This window comes from Protomyctophum parallelum (genome assembly GCF_964188405.1).
Source record: "Protomyctophum parallelum genome assembly, chromosome: 11".
In the NCBI taxonomy this organism is placed as follows: Eukaryota; Metazoa; Chordata; class Actinopteri; order Myctophiformes; family Myctophidae; genus Protomyctophum; species Protomyctophum parallelum.
The window spans coordinates 52,157,337-52,176,858 of NC_139707.1; the positions used below are offsets into that span (position 1 = coordinate 52,157,337).

Below are 19,522 nucleotides of genomic sequence, written 5' to 3' on the forward strand. Positions count from 1 at the left end.
CCAATGTGCTTGTAGTGAAACACGCACAGACATGTGTGCTTGTGAGGAAGACAGCTACAGCATTGGGGCTTCTCCACATAGGACCCAAAGCACATGTGAACACAATCCAGACAGAAGACACAAGTGCATTGAAATCTGTTTTAAAAGACACATACAAGGAATGTTTTGATGGTCTGGGAAAACTCAAAGACTTTGAGTTAGGGCTCCATGTAGATCCCAGCATCAAGCCTGTAGCACAGTCAGTACGCAGGATACCATTCAGTGTGAGAAAACAAGTTGAAGAGAAGCTGAAACAGCTGGAAGAGATGGATGTCATAGAGAGGGTAGATGGACCGACCCCATGGGTATCACCCTTAGTTGTTGTGCATAAGAGCATGAAGGAAATAAGGTGTGTGGACATGCGCAGAGCAAACGAAGCCATAGTTAGAGAGAGACACCCTATTCCCACCATAGATGAGATACTTGAAGATAGACATGAATGGTGCTACAGTCTTCTCGAAATTAGATCTCAAGTGGGGATATCACCAAATCGAATTGAAACCTGAGTCTCGCTCTCTGACGACATTTGTGTCACACACGGGTCTATGGCGCTACAAGCGGTTGATGTTTGGAGTCTCATCTGCTCCTGAGACATACCAACACATAATTGGACAGGTCCTTCAAGGCGTTCCAGGGGTGCACAACATTTCAGATGATATAATTGTGACCGGGGAAAACAGACAGGTACATGACAAGAGGCTGCACCAGGTCATGAAAAGACTGCAAGAGAGAGGGTTGACTCTGAATGACAAAAAATGTGAATTCTGCATGACGGAGCTGGAGTTCATGGGTCATGTTCTTTCCAAGAATGGAATTGGTGCAGCGCAGTCAAAAGTGGAGGCAGTGGAGAATACACGCCGACCGACAAATGCAACTGAAATGCGCAGTTTCCTGGGGCTAGTTAACTTCTGTGGCAGATATCTCCCCGATCTGGCCACCACCGCTGAACCTCTGAGAAGGCTCACAAGAATGTCATGCAAGTGGACATGGGGAAAAGAGCAAGAAACAGCATTTGTGGAGCTAAAGAGACAGTTAGCCAGCTCACATGTTATGGCTTATTTCAAGCAAGACGCAGAGACACACGTGATCGTGGATGCTAGTCCAGTGGGGCTTGGTGCCATCATGAGCCAGAAGCAAGCGGATGGTGCGCACAAACCAGTATACTACGCCAGCCGTGCTCTGACTGATGTAGAGCGACGGTATTCTCAAACGGAGAAAGAAGCACTTGCCATAGTTTGGGCATGTGAAAAGTTCCATGTGTTTCTGTATGGCAAGGACTTTGTGATGGTCACGGATCACAAGCCACTTGAAACAATCTACTCCCCAAAGTCAAAGCCACCGGCACGGATTGAAAGGTGGGCGTTGAGATTGCAGCCATACACATTCAAGGTTGTATACAAACCGGGACCACAGAACGCGGCTGATTCATTGTCACGGCTGACAGTCAACTCCCCTGCACCTCTATGTCTGGGAGATGATCACGTCTACTTTGTAGCTACACATGCTGTGCCAAATGCATTCACTCCAAAGGAGCTCAAAGAAATATCAGCCAAAGACCCAGTGCTAGCCACCGTGAGGGAGGGTATAAAAAGCGGAAACTGGAGTCGATGTGAAACTCCATACCAGCAGTTCAAAACGGAGCTGTCGACTGTTGGTCAGATGGTACTGCGAGGCACTCGCATAGTTATGCCACAAGCAGCACAGAAACGCACCCTGATGTTGGCTCACGAGGGTCATCAAGGGATTGTAAAAACAAAACAGAGACTGAGAACAAAAGTATGGTGGCCGGGAATGGACCGAGACGTGGAATTGATGGTGAAATCATGTCCTGCATGTCAGCTCACCGGTCCACCACCACCTCAAACACCTACAGTTAGGACGGAGCTACCAGCAAAGCCATGGCAAACACTCGCCATTGACTTATGTGGACCGTTTCCAACAGGAGAGCACCTCCTGGTGACGACTGATTACTATTCTAGATGGGTAGAAGTGAATCTGCTCACTAGTATAGTATCACCTCAGCAAATATAATCAAGGCGCTGAGATGCATATTTTCTGTTCATGGCCTTCCAGAATCCATTGTCAGTGATAATGGCGCTCCTCTAGTGGCGACTGAGTTTGAAGCATACCTAGCAGAGCATGGTATTGCACACCGACGCATTACTCCGTATTGGCCTCAAGCAAACGGAGAGGTTGAAAGACAGAACAAAACACTCTGCAAGGCCATACGCACGGCTCATGCTGAAGGAAAGAACTGGCGCACTGAACTGCAGACATTTCTTATGGCCTACAGGAGTACCCCTCATTGTACTACAGGACGTAGTCCAGCGGAGATGCTGTTCGGACGCCAGATCAGAACCAAGTTGCCTGAGTTCTCTGTTAACCAACAAGCGGTCTGACATACGCTCTACTGATGCTGCAAGGAAGGAGAAAGGTAGAGTGGACGCTAACAGACACAGAAGGGCACGTGAGAGCACAGTCCAGCAGGGGGACATGGTCCTGCTGCGACAATCAAAACAGAACAAACTGTCTACGACGTATGAGGGGGATCCTTACACTGTTGTGGATAGGAAAGGAGATTCTGTGTTTCTACACAGAAATGGCAGGCAGATCATGAGACATGTGTCGTTTGTCAAGTTGTGGATACAGCCACAGTCTGGACTTGGGACTATTGGGTCACACATCCAAGCGACTTCAGTTGCAGTTCCAACCAGGGCTCTTCGTCCACAAAGAAACAGACAGCAGCCTGCTAACCTGAAAGACTATGTGACTTAGTCAGGCAGTGCCATTAGGGAGCAGAATAATCTCCAGGCATTGTCTATTGTCTGAATGGCAGGGTAGTCTACCCCTAGCCATTCTACTGTGTTATGTTTGAACAGTTATATATTATTTGGAAAAAAATGTTTGAAAAACAGTTTTGAAAAGCCTTGAAAAGAAATATGTCATTTTGAGTTATTGTGCTAAGTATATTTGAATATTGTACATTTCTGTATGGTGATGGTTAACATCCAAGAAGGGGAGGGATGTAGTGTCCAGCCACTTGTATTGCATAGGGTACCAGGATGTTATACACAGGTGGGTCATATGTGATTAAGTGGTGGTGATTACATGCAATGTGACTGGGAGTTGATTCAATATACCGAACGAGTAAAGACTACAAGGCAGCTCTGTGTCCGGTGTGTTTCAATACATATATGTGAATCTACAACACTACAGGAGCAGAAATGAAGCGCCAGCATAATCGATCCGTTCATCACCACGGAGAGCGCCCTGGATTAGGAGATACGAGTCATTCTTTCCGCCGCGCTAACATGGGAGTCAACGACAAGCTAATAGTTGCCCAGAGCGTTAGCGTACGGCAGCCGAAAGGCCAACGGGCCAAAAAAGAAAAATAGGAAAAATTCTGAATATTCTTATCTCGCCCCGTATCTTTGAGGATGCGCTAAGGACGTCCACCGACGTCCAAGGCACCTCTCGGTTCGAATCCTTAACCCATTCTGACCGGGCACCAATTTTGGTGTCGGCATCATGTTATGCTTTAGCTATTGAAAAATAGCAGATCTACAAGCTCATATCGCGCCACCGAGTGGCGCGATACGAGCTTGTAGGTCTGCTATTTTTGAAAAGTCGAAGAGCGACTGACATTTTTAGAATCTGATCTCAGGTCAGAATGGGTTCATCAGACCAGTGTGTGTCCGACAGAAACCTCGTATGAATCTGATCTCAGGTCAGAATGGGTTAAGGCGGCCTGAGGCGTCCTATGTAAAAATGGTGTTGAACACGGACAGGACAGCCGTCTCAATAGTGTAACTGAGGCCCAAGCCAGCACGGACGCAACGCACGCACACACTCACGCAACGCACGCACACACTCACGCAACGCACGCACACACTCACGCAACCAGTGTTGTTTTTGGCAGCAAATTTCTATTTTAGTTTCAGTTTTCAGTCATAGTCTTTGGCCTGAAACTTCATTTAGTTTTAGTCACATTTTAGTCACCTGGAATGTGTTAGTGTTAGTCTAGTTTTAGTCGACTAAATGTCATAAGATTTTAGTCGACTAAATCTACAGTTGATTTAGTCGACTAAAATGTATTTTGGCGAGTCTTGATGCCGTCGTAATGAGTGTTTTTACACTTGCTGAAAATAGCTGATCTACAAGCTCACAACGCGTCGCAGCGCGACGCGTTGTGAGCTTGTAGATCAGCTATTTTCAGCATGCAACCAAGTGTAAATTAACTTATACTGGATCTCTTGTCTATTAGTCCATTTTAGTCTAGTTTTTAGTTTTTATTTCTTGACGAAATTGTCAGTATATTTAGTCTTATTTTAAGTCATCATAGCTTAGTTTTCATTTAGTTTCCATTTAGTTTTCGTCAGTGAAAAAAGGTAGTCGACGAACATTTTTCGTCTTAGTTTTAGTCGACGAAAACAACACTGCCGCGTTTACAGTAAACGTGCGAGAAAAGCCTGGTGTAGCTTGGCCGTAATACGTGTCCTGATGCGCACGCACGCAACGCACGCATGCACGCAACGCACGCATGCAACGCACGCACGCAACGCACTCACGCACGCACGCAACGCACGCACGCACGCAACGCACTCACACACGCACGCAACGCACGCACGCACGCAACGCACGCACGCACGCAACGCACGCACGCACGCAACGCACGCACGCACGCACGCAACGCACGCACGCACGCACGCACGCAACGCACGCACGCAACGCACTCACGCACGCAACGCACTCACGCACACAACGCACTCACGCACGCAACGCACGCACGCACGCAACGCACTCACGCACGCAACGCACTCACGCACACAACGCACTCACGCACGCAACGCACGCACGCACGCAACGCACTCACGCAATGAACGCAACGTCACGTCACGCACGCAACGCAGGTCTCACGCCGTCCGTCTCTCACCCTGATGGCGTTCCGGGAGGAGTTCTTGTCGTCCACGTTGACGGTGAGCGAGAAGAAGACCGTGGTGCTGTACACGCCCTGCGTCCGGTACAGCATCTCGTTGAAGTCCGGCCTCCTCCTCCGGGGGGCGCCATCGTCCTGGTCCTCCTCCCAGCCCGGCCTCCGGGGGGCGCCCTCTGCCTCCTCCCAGCCCGGCCTCCGGGGGGCCCCGGGGGGCCTCGGGGGGCCCTCTGCCTCCTCCCAGCCCGGCCTCCGGGGGGCCCCGGGGGGCCTCGGGGGGCCCTCGCCCAGGTCCAGGTCCCAGCCCCCGCAGCTGTCGATCACGTCGGTCATGGGGGCGGAGCCTAGCCGGTCGATCTCCTCCATGTCGGCACAGGAGCGGTAGAAGTCCTTCACCTTGATTGGTCAAGGTTTAAGGACGGACAGCAAACGTGTTAGTCCCTTCACGTGATTGGTCGGTTTAAGGACAGTAACGTGTTTTACATTTTTATACTTTCATAGTCTTTCTGAATGTTTTTCATTTAGTTTTTAAAGGTATATTCAGTGATTTCACTTAATTCAAATATCACTAATTGTTTTGTTTTGTTTTGTTGTGATAATCCCTACTATAGAGTGTGCCGACCATAGAAGGAGTTCCTCCCTGTCCCCAGTTAACCCCTGGGGGTCAAAAAACCTTAGGTTTCGTTTTTGACTCTCTATCCTGATTGGACGAAAGGCTTTGGGTCCCAGCCAAAAACGAAACCTAAGGTTTTTTGAGTGAAATCACTGAATATACCTTTAAGTCACATTTTAGTCACCCGGAATGTTTTCAGCGTTAGTTTCAGTCGACTAAATGTCGTAATATTTCCGTCTACAGTTTTGGGGGCAGAGAAAACCAATTACAATTTACAATGTAGGCATTTATCAGACGCTCTTAATCCAGAGCGACTTACATTAAGCAAGAACAGAAAGCATGGCAATACATCACATACAGAAGTAGTTATCAAGAAATCTGCGTAAGCTAAGAACGTAACAGTGGAGTATCTATATAATGAAACTATACATATAAACTATACATATATACTATACTATACTACACTATACTATACAATAGAGCGTCGCAGCCCCGCCCCCTTTCAGAACAACGAGTGCCCCAGGAAACGGTTCTCCGTTCGTTTCCTCCATAGGCTTTTCCTAAAGTATTTATTTAAAGACGGTTACGCCGCGGACAAAGCCAACTCAGATCGTGACCCAAATCATGACAATGGACACAATGTTTTGGGGCCGATCAAATAATGTATAAGAACTAGAACTTTATAAAAACAACAACAAAAAGTGTTGTAACCTTGCCGTTTTTTTCTACTTTCTAATTATTTGTTTGGCCCCAAAACATTGTGTTTGTTGTCATGATTTGTCACGACAAGAGTTGTCTTTGTCCGCGACTTTTGAGGGAAATGAACGGCAATTTCTTTTCCGGGTCTCTCGAGGGTGGGGGGGACTGCGATGCTCTATACTATAATATACTATACTAACAACTGTACTGTACTGTACTGTACTGTACTGTAACTGTACTGTACTGTACTGTACTGTACTGTACTGTACTGTACTGTACTGTACTAACAAACCAATCGGCTCTGGAAGTCCCTCGGAGCCCGGGAGATCCGGGGCGAAGTTCCACCGTTGCCTTATGGCGTCGTAAATAGCTCGTTTTACACTTGATGAAAATAGCCGATCTACTATAGCTTCTAGGTCGGCTATTTTCAGCATGCAACCGATTGTACAATATGACTCATACTGGATCTCTGGTCCCCTTCCTAACATTTTAGTCCAGTTTTTTATTTGTTTACGGAATTGTCAATATATTAACCCATTTTGTGCGGGAACCCCTTTTGGTGTTAGCATCATGTTATGCTTTAGCTATTGAAAAATAGCAGACCTACAAGCTCGTAGCGCTACGAACTTGTAGGTCTGCTATTTTTTTGAAAAATCAAAGAACGACTGACATAGAAACTTTAGCTTTTTCAGAAAACTGTCAGGATGTAGAAGAACATTTTTAGAATCTGATCTCAGGTCGGAATGGGTTAACTGTGTTCTTGTACTGTTTTTAACCTGTACGGCGGCGACCTTGAGTGCCCTGAAAGGCGCCTTATAAATAACATGTATTATGATTATTATTGTCTCCACCAGGCCGAAGGCATGTGGGGAGAGTATGTTTTGCACTCCGTCCGTCCGCGTGTCCGTCCGTCCATTTGTGTGTCCGTGTGTCCGTGAACAGCTAATCTCGGCCACCGTTAACCCGGTCGATGCCATATTTTGCACACACACTCCCTGGATGCCAACCATGAACCTCTGCCCCAAACTTTACAGAACGGCCTGTTATAGCGCCACCAGGAGGCCGCTTTGTGCAAAACAAGTTTTTGCACAGTACACCTACAGATTTTGTCCAAACATCACGCAAATTGGTACACAGTCTCTCTAGAGCCATTCAACGAAACGGGTCTTTCAGATTTATCAGACTCCATCCTGATTGGTTAAGATTGGCTTCCAAAGTTCACAGGAGTGCTCAGTTTCAAACAAAATGCTGCAAATCATGAACACATCGCGTGATTTCCGTGAAATTGTGCACCCACATTCCCACTAGGCCGAGGACGAAATGCCACATGAACAATTTCAACTCAGCCTCAAGGTGGCGCTATAACTGGCCGAAAAGTGTTTTTACCTCTAACTGCACAGATCTGTGGATAACCTGGTGGAGACCTGTGCCCGGAAGGGCACTTTTTCTAGTTATTATTATTATCATCACCTTGCGCTCGGCGGAGCTGGGCCCGCGCCGGCGCACGGGCTCCAGCAGGAGGCGCCTCAGCTTCTCCTGGTTGTGCTCGCCGATGGCGGTGATGATGCCGTAGCTCAGCTTGTCCTCTGGGATGGCGTGGCGCCGCAGCCAGCCGCCACACGCGAAGGAGTAGAAGTCCTGACAGGGCTGGATGGTCGGGTCGATGTTCGCCTGCACGAAGCGAGCCGCACGCAGCAACGAGCGCTTCTTCTGTTAGGGACACACATCCACTGTTTTAGGGCATTTAGACCTTCTTGTGGTTAGCAGCTTTTCTACAGATTTTCATATCAAGGCATATCATATTTATTCTGCATTTGAGCCACGGACCACCGTTTGACAACAGCCAAACGTCGGTCAAAGTAACAATTCTTCTACATTCTCTAATTGTGTAGACTACGCTCTCAAAATAGTTCAAGATCTAATAGGAGCCCATTTGGTTACAAACATTTAGCTGAGGGACCACCTGGAACACCTGGAAAACCACTGATTTAGGAAAACCACTGATTTAGGAAAACCACTGATTTAGGAAAACCACTGATTTAGGAAAACATTTGCGGTAATGGTATGGGTTGTGACTCGTACATGTATACAATAATAGTTTGACTAAAAGTGGTAAAGAAAAAAGAAAAGTATTGGCTATTCAAAATTTATTCAATTCAGAGAAAGAACGCTGCTATAAAGTGCTATAAAGTGCAGGGAATATTCAAGAATCGCTAAAAAAATAATACTAGCGATGCTCGATGCATTTTAATTCATATATCTCGTTCAATGTGTGTGACTTTTAATAAAACTCGTCCAATGCCGTTTTAGGCCGAAAATGTGTTTTAATTGGCATTAAAACAAACCCCTCCAGCACCAAAACCCAAACCCCTCCAGTACCAAAACCCAAACCCGTCCAGCACCAAAACCAAAACCCCTCCAGCACCAAAACCAAAACCCCTCCAGCACCAAAACCAAAACCCCTCCAGCACCAAAACCAAAACCCCTCCAGCACCAAAACACAAACCCCTCCAGTACCAAAACCCAAACCCGTCCATTACCAAAACCCAAACCCCTCCAGTACCAAAACCAAAACCCCTCCAGTACCAAAACCCAAACCCGTCCAGTACCAAAACCCAAACCCCTCCAGTACCAAAACCCAAACCCGTCCAGCACCAAAACCCAAACCCCTCCAGTACCAAAACCAAAACCCCTCCAGTACCAAAACCCAAACCCCTCCAGTACCAAAACCCAAACCCCTCCATTACCAAAACCCAAACCCCTCCAGTACCAAAACCCAAACCCCTCCAGTACCAAAACCCAAACCCGTCCATTACCAAAACCCAAACCCCTCCAGTACCAAAACCCAAACCCGTCCAGTACCAAAACCCAAACCCCTCCAGTACCAAAACCCAAACCCCTCCAGTACCAAAACCCAAACCCGTCCAGCACCAAAACCAAAACCCCTCCAGTACCAAAACCCAAACCCCTCCAGTACCAAAACCAAAACCCCTCCAGTACCAAAACCCAAACCCGTCCAGTACCAAAACCAAAACCCGTCCAGTACCAAAACCCAAACCCGTCCAGTACCAAAACCCAAACCCCTCCAGTACCAAAACCCAAACCCCTCCAGTACCAAAACCAAAACCCGTCCAGTACCAAAACCCAAACCCCTCCAGTACCAAAACCCAAACCCCTCCAGTACCAAAACCCAAACCCCTCCAGTACCAAAACCCAAACCCCTCCAGTACCAAAACCCAAACCCCTCCAGTACCAAAACCCAAACCCCTCCAGTACCAAAACCCAAAACCCTCCAGTACCAAAACCCAAACCCGTCCAGTACCAAAACCCAAACCCCTCCAGTACCAAAACCCAAACCCCTCCATTACCAAAACCCAAACCCCTCCAGTACCAAAACCCAAACCCGTCCAGTACCAAAACCCAAACCCCTCCAGTACCAAAACCCAAACCCCTCCAGTACCAAAACCCAAACCCCTCCAGTACCAAAACCCAAACCCCTCCAGTACCAAAACCCAAACCCCTCCAGCACCAAAACCCAAACCCGTCCAGTACCAAAACCCAAACCCCTCCAGTACCAAACCCAAACCCCTCCAGTACCAAAACCCAAACCCGTCCAGTACCAAAACCCAAACCCCTCCAGTACCAAAACCCAAACCCCTCCAGTACCAAAACCCAAACCCATCCAGTACCAAAACCCAAACCCCTCCAGTACCAAAACCCAAACCCCTCCAGTACCAAAACCCAAACCCCTCCAGCACCAAAACCCAAACCCCTCCAGTACCAAAACCCAAACCCGTCCAGTACCAAAACCAAAACCCCTCCAGTACCAAAACCCAAAACCCTCCAGTACCAAAACCCAAACCCCTCCAGTACCAAAACCCAAACCCGTCCAGTACCAAAACCAAAACCCCTCCATTACCAAAACCAAAACCCCTCCAGTACCAAAACCCAAACCCGTCCAGTACCAAAACCCAAACCCGTCCAGTACCAAAACCCAAACCCGTCCAGCACCAAAACCCAAACCCCTCCAGTACCAAAACCCAAACCCGTCCAGCACCAAAACCCAAACCCCTCCAGTACCAAAACCCAAACCCCTCCAGTACCAAAACCCAAACCCCTCCAGCACCAAAACCAAAACCCCTCCAGTACCAAAACCCAAACCCCTCCAGTACCAAAACCCAAACCCCTCCAGTACCAAAACCCAAACCCCTCCAGTACCAAAACCCAAACCCATCCAGTACCAAAACCCAAACCCCTCCAGTACCAAAACCCAAACCCCTCCAGCACCAAAACCAAAACCCGTCCAGTACCAAAACCCAAACCCCTCCAGTACCAAAACCCAAACCCATCCAGTACCAAAACCAAAACCCGTCCAGTACCAAAACCCAAACCCCTCCAGTACCAAAACCCAAACCCATCCAGTACCAAAACCAAAACCCGTCCAGTACCAAAACCCAAACCCCTCCAGCACCAAAACCAAAACCCGTCCAGTACCAAAACCCAAACCCCTCCAGTACCAAAACCCAAACCCATCCAGTACCAAAACCAAAACCCGTCCAGTACCAAAACCCAAACCCCTCCAGTACCAAAACCCAAACCCGTCCAGTACCAAAACCCAAACCCCTCCAGTACCAAAACCCAAACCCCTCCAGTACCAAAACCCAAACCCCTCCAGCACCAAAACCAAAACCCGTCCAGTACCAAAACCAAAACCCGTCCAGTACCAAAACCAAAACCCCTCCAGTACCAAAACCCAAACCCGTCCAGTACCAAAACCCAAACCCCTCCAGTACCAAAACCCAAACCCCTCCAGAACCAAAACCCAAACCCCTCCAGTACCAAAACCCAAACCCCTCCAGTACCAAAACCCAAACCCGTCCAGTACCAAAACCCAAACCCCTCCAGTACCAAAACCCAAACCCCTCCAGAACCAAAACCAAAACCCGTCCAGTACCAAAACCAAAACCCCTCCAGAACCAAAACCAAAACCCCTCCAGAACCAAAACCAAAACCCCTCCAGTACCAAAACCAAAACCCCTCCAGAACCAAAACCCAAACCCCTCCAGTACCAAAACCAAAACCCGTCCAGTACCAAAACCCAAACCCATCCAGTACCAAAACCCAAACCCCTCCATTACCAAAACCCAAACCCCTCCAGAACCAAAACCCAAACCCCTCCAGCACCAAAACCCCTCCAGTACCAAAACCCAAACCCATCCAGTACCAAAACCCAAACCCATCCAGTACCAAAACCCAAGCCCCTCCAGTACCAAAACCCAAACCCATCCAGTACCAAAACCCAAACCCATCCAGCACCAAAACCCAAACCCCTCCAGTACCAAAACCCAAACCCCTCCAGTACCAAAACCCAAACCCCCTCCAGTACCAAAACCCAAACCCGTCCAGTACCAAAACCCAAACCCCTCCAGTACCAAAACCAAAACCCATCCAGTACCAAAACCCAAACCCCTCCAGTACCAAAACCCAAACCCCTCCAGTACCAAAACCAAAACCCATCCAGTACCAAAACCCAAACCCCTCCAGTACCAAAACCCAAACCCGTCCAGTACCAAAACCCAAACCCCTCCAGTACCAAAACCAAAACCCATCCAGTACCAAAACCCAAACCCATCCAGTACCAAAACCCAAACCCCTCCAGTACCAAAACCCAAACCCGTCCAGTACCAAAACCCAAACCCCTCCAGTACCAAAACCCAAACCCGTCCAGCACCAAAACCCAAACCCCTCCAGTACCAAAACCCAAACCCCTCCAGTACCAAAACCCAAACCCGTCCAGCACCAAAACCCAAACCCCTCCAGTACCAAAACCCAAACCCCTCCAGTACCAAAACCCAAACCCATCCAGTACCAAAACCCAAACCCGTCCAGCACCAAAACCCAAACCCGTCCAGCACCAAAACCCAAACCCGTCCAGTACCTGACAGTCCAGGCGGCAGTGCGGGTCCTGCTGGGCCTCCAGAGAGATGTACTTCAGCGCCAGCATGCTGCCCAGGATCACGCACATGCCCGCGGCGAACACCAGCGCCGACAGCAGGCAGATCTCCCTGCGGCTCCAGCGGGGCAGCCCCCCCCGGCCGTCCGGCCCGGCCCCCCGGCCGTTGATGCCGCTCAGGTCCGGGTGGTGGTGGCGGTTCTGGTTCTGGTTCTGGTGCTTCCGCCCGGAGCCGGAGCTGGCGCTGCGCCCCGCGTGGCGGTCCAGGCTCCCGCCCAGGTGGAGCGTCATGCCGTTGCTCAGGACGTCGCTGCTGTAGCGCCCGCCATATTTCACCTCCTGGGAGCAAGGTTATAATAGTTTAGTTTTTTTCATTATAGTTTAGTTTTAGTTAGTTTTGACATATTTTTTTCTAATTCAGTTAGTTTTACTTAGTTTTTAGAGCGGGTTTGCTAGTTTTTATTTGGTTTTTATTTTGGTGAAAATGCTTAGTTTTAGTTTAGTTGTAGTTTAGTTTTAGTTTTTTTCGTACTTTGGTTTAGAGTTAGCGTGGCTACATGCTGCCGTACGGTGCTGAAAACTGTCGTAAAACTTGTTGGAGAAATGAGGAAATTAATCTAATGAATTTAAAAGGATTATAATATAAATATCCGAAAGGCATATACATATTGATTAAAACTAAGCGTATTTTGTCTATAATTTCAGTTAGTTTTGAGGACACACAATACAGTTTCAGTTTAGTTATCGTTTTTAAATTTATTTTTAGTTTTTATTAGTTTCAGTTAACTAAAATGTTTTTTTAATTCTAGTTTTCGTTTTTTAGTTAGTTTTAGTTAACTATTATAACCTTGCCTGGGAGATATCAGTAAACTGACCTCCTGGAAGAGGAGGAGGAGGAGCAACGATATCAGTAAACTGACCTCCTGGAAGAGGAGGAGGAGGAGGAGCAACGATATCAGTAAACTGACCTCCTGGGAGAGGAGGAGGAGCAACGATATCAGTAAACTGACCTCCTGGAAGAGGAGGAGGAGCAACGATATCAGTAAACTGACCTCCTGGAAGAGGAGGAGGAGCAACGATATCAGTAAACTGACCTCCTGGGAGAGGAGGAGGAGGAGCAACGATATCAGTAAACTGACCTCCTGGGAGTAGGAGGAGGAGGAGGAGCAACGATATCAGTAAACTGACCTCCTGGGAGAGGAGGAGGAGGAGCAACGATATCAGTAAACTGACCTCCTGGGAGAGGAGGAGGAGGAGCAACGATATCAGTAAACTGACCTCCTGGGAGAGGAGGAGGAGGAGGAGCAACGATATCAGTAAACTGACCTCCTGGAAGAGGAGGAGGAGGAGGAGCAACGATATCAGTAAACTGACCTCCTGGGAGAGGAGGAGGAGGAGCAACGATATCAGTAAACTGACCTCCTGGGAGAGGAGGAGGAGGAGCAACGATATCAGTAAACTGACCTCCTGGGAGAGGAGGAGGAGGAGCTACGATATCAGTAAACTGACCTCCTGGGAGAGGAGGAGGAGGAGGAGCAACGATATCAGTAAACTGACCTCCTGGAAGAGGAGGAGGAGGAGGAGCAACGATATCAGTAAACTGACCTCCTGGAAGAGGAGGAGGAGGAGCAACGATATCAGTAAACTGACCTCCTGGGAGAGGAGGAGGAGGAGGAGCAACGATATCAGTAAACTGACCTCCTGGGAGAGGAGGAGGAGGAGGAGCTACGATATCAGTAAACTGACCTCCTGGAAGAGGAGGAGGAGGAGCAACGATATCAGTAAACTGACCTCCTGGAAGAGGAGGAGGAGGAGCAACGATATCAGTAAACTGACCTCCTGGGAGAGGAGGAGGAGGAGCAACGATATCAGTAAACTGACCTCCTGGGAGAGGAGGAGGAGGAGGAGCAACGATATCAGTAAACTGACCTCCTGGGAGAGGAGGAGGAGGAGGAGCAACGATATCAGTAAACTGACCTCCTGGAAGAGGAGGAGGAGGAGCAACGATATCAGTAAACTGACCTCCTGGAAGAGGAGGAGGAGGAGCAACGATATCAGTAAACTGACCTCCTGGAAGAGGAGGAGGAGGAGCAACGATATCAGTAAACTGACCTCCTGGGAGAGGAGGAGGAGGAGGAGCTACGATATCAGTAAACTGACCTCCTGGGAGAGGAGGAGGAGGAGGAGCTACGATATCAGTAAACTGACCTCCTGGGAGAGGAGGAGGAGCAACGATATCAGTAAACTGACCTCCTGGGAGAGGAGGAGGAGGAGGAGCTACGATATCAGTAAACTGACCTCCTGGAAGAGGAGGAGGAGGAGGAGCTACGATATCAGTAAACTGACCTCCTGGGAGAGGAGGAGGAGGAGCAACGATATCAGTAAACTGACCTCCTGGAAGAGGAGGAGGAGGAGGAGCAACGATATCAGTAAACTGACCTCCTGGAAGAGGAGGAGGAGGAGCAACGATATCAGTAAACTGACCTCCTGGGAGAGAAGGAGGAGGAGGAGCAACGATATCAGTAAACTGACCTCCTGGAAGAGGAGGAGGAGGAGGAGCAACGATATCAGTAAACTGACCTCCTGGAAGAGGAGGAGGAGGAGGAGCAACGATATCAGTAAACTGACCTCCTGGAAGAGGAGGAGGAGGAGCAACGATATCAGTAAACTGACCTCCTGGGAGAGGAGGAGGAGGAGCAACGATATCAGTAAACTGACCTCCTGGGAGAGAAGGAGGAGGAGGAGCAACGATATCAGTAAACTGACCTCCTGGAAGAGGAGGAGGAGGAGGAGCAACGATATCAGTAAACTGACCTCCTGGGAGAGGAGGAGGAGGAGCAACGATATCAGTAAACTGACCTCCTGGAAGAGGAGGAGGAGGAGGAGCAACGATATCAGTAAACTGACCTCCTGGAAGAGGAGGAGGGGGAGGAGCAACGATATCAGTAAACTGACCTCCTGGAAGAGGAGGAGGAGGAGGAGCTACGATATCAGTAAACTGACCTCCTGGAAGAGGAGGAGGAGGAGGAGCAACGATATCAGTAAACTGACCTCCTGGAAGAGGAGGAGGAGGAGGAGCAACGATATCAGTAAACTGACCTCCTGGAAGAGGAGGAGGAGGAGGAGCAACGATATCAGTAAACTGACCTCCTGGAAGAGGAGGAGGAGGAGGAGCAACGATATCAGTAAACTGACCTCCTGGAAGAGGAGGAGGAGGAGGAGCAACGATATCAGTAAACTGACCTCCTGGGAGAGGAGGAGGAGGAGCAACGATATCAGTAAACTGACCTCCTGGAAGAGGAGGAGGAGGAGGAGCAACGATATCAGTAAACTGACCTCCTGGAAGAGGAGGAGGAGGAGCAACGATATCAGTAAACTGACCTCCTGGAAGAGGAGGAGGAGGAGCAACGATATCAGTAAACTGACCTCCTCGGAGAGGAGGAGGAGGAGCAACGATATCAGTAAACTGACCTCCTGGGAGAGGAGGAGGAGGAGCAACGATATCAGTTAACTGACCTCCTGGAAGAGGAGGAGGAGGAGCAACGATATCAGTAAACTGACCTCCTGGAAGAGGAGGAGGAGGAGGAGCAACGATATCAGTAAACTGACCTCCTGGAAGAGGAGGAGGAGGAGCAACGATATCAGTAAACTGACCTCCTGGAAGAGGAGGAGGAGGAGGAGCAACGATATCAGTAAACTGACCTCCTGGAAGAGGAGGAGGAGGAGGAGCAACGATATCAGTAAACTGACCTCCTCGGAGAGGAGGAGGAGGAGCAACGATATCAGTAAACTGACCTCCTCGGAGAGGAGGAGGAGGAGGAGCAACGATATCAGTAAACTGACCTCCTGGAAGAGGAGGAGGAGGAGCAACGATATCAGTAAACTGACCTCCTCGGAGAGGAGGAGGAGGAGCAACGATATCAGTAAACTGACCTCCTCGGAGAGGAGGAGGAGGAGCAACGATATCAGTAAACTGACCTCCTCGGAGAGGAGGAGGAGGAGCAACGATATCAGTAAACTGACCTCCTGGAAGAGGAGGAGGAGGAGCAACGATATCAGTAAACTGACCTCCTGGGAGAGGAGGAGGAGGAGCAACGATATCAGTAAACTGACCTCCTGGGAGAGGGGGAGGAGCTACGATATCAGTAAACTGACCTCCTGGAAGAGGAGGAGGAGGAGGAGCAACGATATCAGTAAACTGACCTCCTGGAAGAGGAGGAGGAGGAGGAGCAACGATATCAGTAAACTGACCTCCTGGAAGAGGAGGAGGAGGAGGAGCAACGATATCAGTAAACTGACCTCCTGGAAGAGGAGGAGGAGGAGGAGCAACGATATCAGTAAACTGACCTCCTGGAAGAGGAGGAGGAGGAGGAGCAACGATATCAGTAAACTGACCTCCTCGGAGAGGAGGAGGAGGAGCAACGATATCAGTAAACTGACCTCCTCGGAGAGGAGGAGGAGGAGCAACGATATCAGTAAACTGACCTCCTCGGAGAGGAGGAGGAGGAGCAACGATATCAGTAAACTGACCTCCTCGGAGAGGAGGAGGAGGAGGAGGAGCAACGATATCAGTAAACTGACCTCCTGGGAGAGGAGGAGGAGGAGCAACGATATCAGTAAACTGACCTCCTGGGAGAGGAGGAGGAGGAGGAGCAACGATATCAGTAAACTGACCTCCTGGAAGAGGAGGAGGAGGAGGAGCAACGATATCAGTAAACTGACCTCCTGGGAGAGGAGGAGGAGGAGCAACGATATCAGTAAACTGACCTCCTCGGAGAGGAGGAGGAGGAGCAACGATATCAGTAAACTGACCTCCTCGGAGAGGAGGAGGAGGAGCAACGATATCAGTAAACTGACCTCCTGGAAGAGGAGGAGGAGGAGCAACGATATCAGTAAACTGACCTCCTGGGAGAAGAGGAGGAGGAGGAGCAACGATATCAGTAAACTGACCTCCTGGAAGAGGAGGAGGAGGAGCAACGATATCAGTAAACTGACCTCCTGGAAGAGGAGGAGGAGGAGCAACGATATCAGTAAACTGACCTCCTGGAAGAGGAGGAGGAGGAGGAGCAACGATATCAGTAAACTGACCTCCTGGGAGAGGAGGAGGAGGAGGAGCAACGATATCAGTAAACTGACCTCCTGGGAGAGGAGGAGGAGGAGCAACGATATCAGTAAACTGACCTCCTGGAAGAGGAGGAGGAGGAGCAACGATATCAGTAAACTGACCTCCTGGAAGAGGAGGAGGAGGAGGAGCAACGATATCAGTAAACTGACCTCCTGGGAGAGGAGGAGGAGGAGGAGCAACGATATCAGTAAACTGACCTCCTGGGAGAGGAGGAGGAGGAGCAACGATATCAGTAAACTGACCTCCTGGAAGAGGAGGAGGAGGAGCAACGATATCAGTAAACTGACCTCCTGGGAGAGGAGGAGGAGGAGCAACGATATCAGTAAACTGACCTCCTGGGAGTAGGAGGAGGAGGAGGAGCAACGATATCAGTAAACTGACCTCCTGGGAGAGGAGGAGGAGGAGCAACGATATCAGTAAACTGACCTCCTGGAAGAGGAGGAGGAGGAGCAACGATATCAGTAAACTGACCTCCTGGGAGTAGGAGGCATTCACTTCTAGTCATGTTTACTACTTGACTAGTTGTTTACTAGTCGACTAGTCGATACATGGTTGACGATACGATACATGGACCATATCGGTTCATTATGGCCATACGATAGACGATTCACTGATTTGAAATCGATACAGTAAATATTTAAAATACATTGACATTATTTATAACTATAAGTAATAAATCCCATCTTTTTTTTTGTCTTCTAAAAAATTGCTAAATGCCGTGCACTAAAAATGTAGTATTGATACAATCGATTATTTGCATTGCAAAACGATACGATACAAAATCAATGTTGCTGTTTTCATTTCGATATAGTTTTTAAAAAAGGACATGAAAAAGGTTGAGCACCACCAGAGCATGTGAGCGGAGCGGAGCGCGGAGCGAGCGAGGAGCGGAGCGGGGGGATTTTGACGTGAGCGCGGAGCGGGTTTTTAAATGTGTCAGATTGACTTCCGGAGCGAGAACTGTCCTCCGCTCCGAGCCGCTCCGAGCCGCTCAATGCACACGGCACGGCTAATTTATATCATGCTCCAAAAAATACCGCGTGTTGCGGTCTGAAACGAAGGCCTTCACGTTTAATTAGCCAATTTCAGGAAAACAGCATTTTATTTTTCCCCCGTCATTTCTTTCTGCTGAGCGGAGCGGGCATCTGTGCTGAGCGGAGCGGGCATCTGAGTGTAGCCTCGGAGCGAGCACGGAGCGGGGAGCGCTCCGTGCGTAAATGAAGGTGAGCGCTGAGCGAGCGAGGAGCGGCGTGGGGGAAGATGAACGTGAGCGCGGAGCGAGCGTAACAAAAGCCGTCGAGAGCGAAGAGCGGAATTATCGGCCGCTCCGCTCACATGCTCTGAGCACCACTGACAATAGAAACACTGACAATAGAAACACTGACAATAGAAACACTGACATTCAGAAAACCTTTAGGATTTATAAGACTTATTTTCTTATTTTTCGGCCTCAGTCCTAAATGTTTCTATGCCCCAAGTCATCATAGTGACCTTTGACCCCTACCTGGAAGTCATCATAGTGACCTTTGACCCCTACCTGGAAGTCATCGTAGTGACCTTTGACCCCTACCTGGAAGTCATTGTAGTGACCTTTGACCCCTACCTGGAAGTCATCGTAGTGACCTTTGACCCCTACCTGGAAGTCATCGTAGTGACCTTTGACCCCTACCTGGAAGTCATCATAGTGACCTTTGACCCCTACCTGGAAGTCATCGTAGTGACCTTTGACCCCTACCTGGAAGTCATCGTAGTGACCTTTGACCCCTACCTGGAAGTCATCGTAGTGACCTTTGACCCCTACCTGGAAGTCATCGTAGTGACCTTTGACCCCTACCTGGAAGTCATCGTAGTGACCTTTGACCCCTACCTGGAAGTCATCGTAGTGACCTTTGACCCCTACCTGGAAGTCATCATAGTGACCTTTGACCCCTACCTGGAAGTCATCGTAGTGACCTTTGACCCCTACCTGGAAGTCATCGTAGTGACCTTTGACCCCTACCTGGAAGTCATCGTAGTGACCTTTGACCCCTACCTGGAAGTCATCGTAGTGACCTTTGACCCCTACCTGGAAGTCATCGTAGTGACCTTTGACCCCTACCTGGAAGTCATCGTAGTGACCTTTGACCCCTACCTGGAAGTCATCATAGTGAGCGGTCAGCG

At 49.1% G+C, this 19,522-nt stretch overlaps 1 protein-coding gene across 1 annotated transcript in view; it reads right to left on the reverse strand.

The window, feature by feature from the left end:
* Nucleotides 1–2,446: 2,446 nt before the first annotated feature.
* The window catches only part of LOC310867092 (endothelin-converting enzyme-like 1), a gene marked incomplete at its 3' end in the record, with an annotated part of 17,172 nt that continues 96 nt past the window's right edge, over nt 2,447–19,522 (reverse strand). The window contains exons 1-5 of the mRNA XM_083776887.1: nt 19,494–19,522; nt 12,223–12,576; nt 7,755–7,994; nt 4,973–5,368; nt 2,447–2,485 (exon numbers count right to left, since the gene is read on the reverse strand). The exon at nt 19,494–19,522 is cut by the window's right edge and continues 96 nt beyond it. Coding sequence (XP_083633013.1) covers nt 2,447–2,485; nt 4,973–5,368; nt 7,755–7,994; nt 12,223–12,576; nt 19,494–19,522 — 1,058 coding nt within the window. The remainder of the gene's footprint in view (nt 2,486–4,972; nt 5,369–7,754; nt 7,995–12,222; nt 12,577–19,493) is intronic.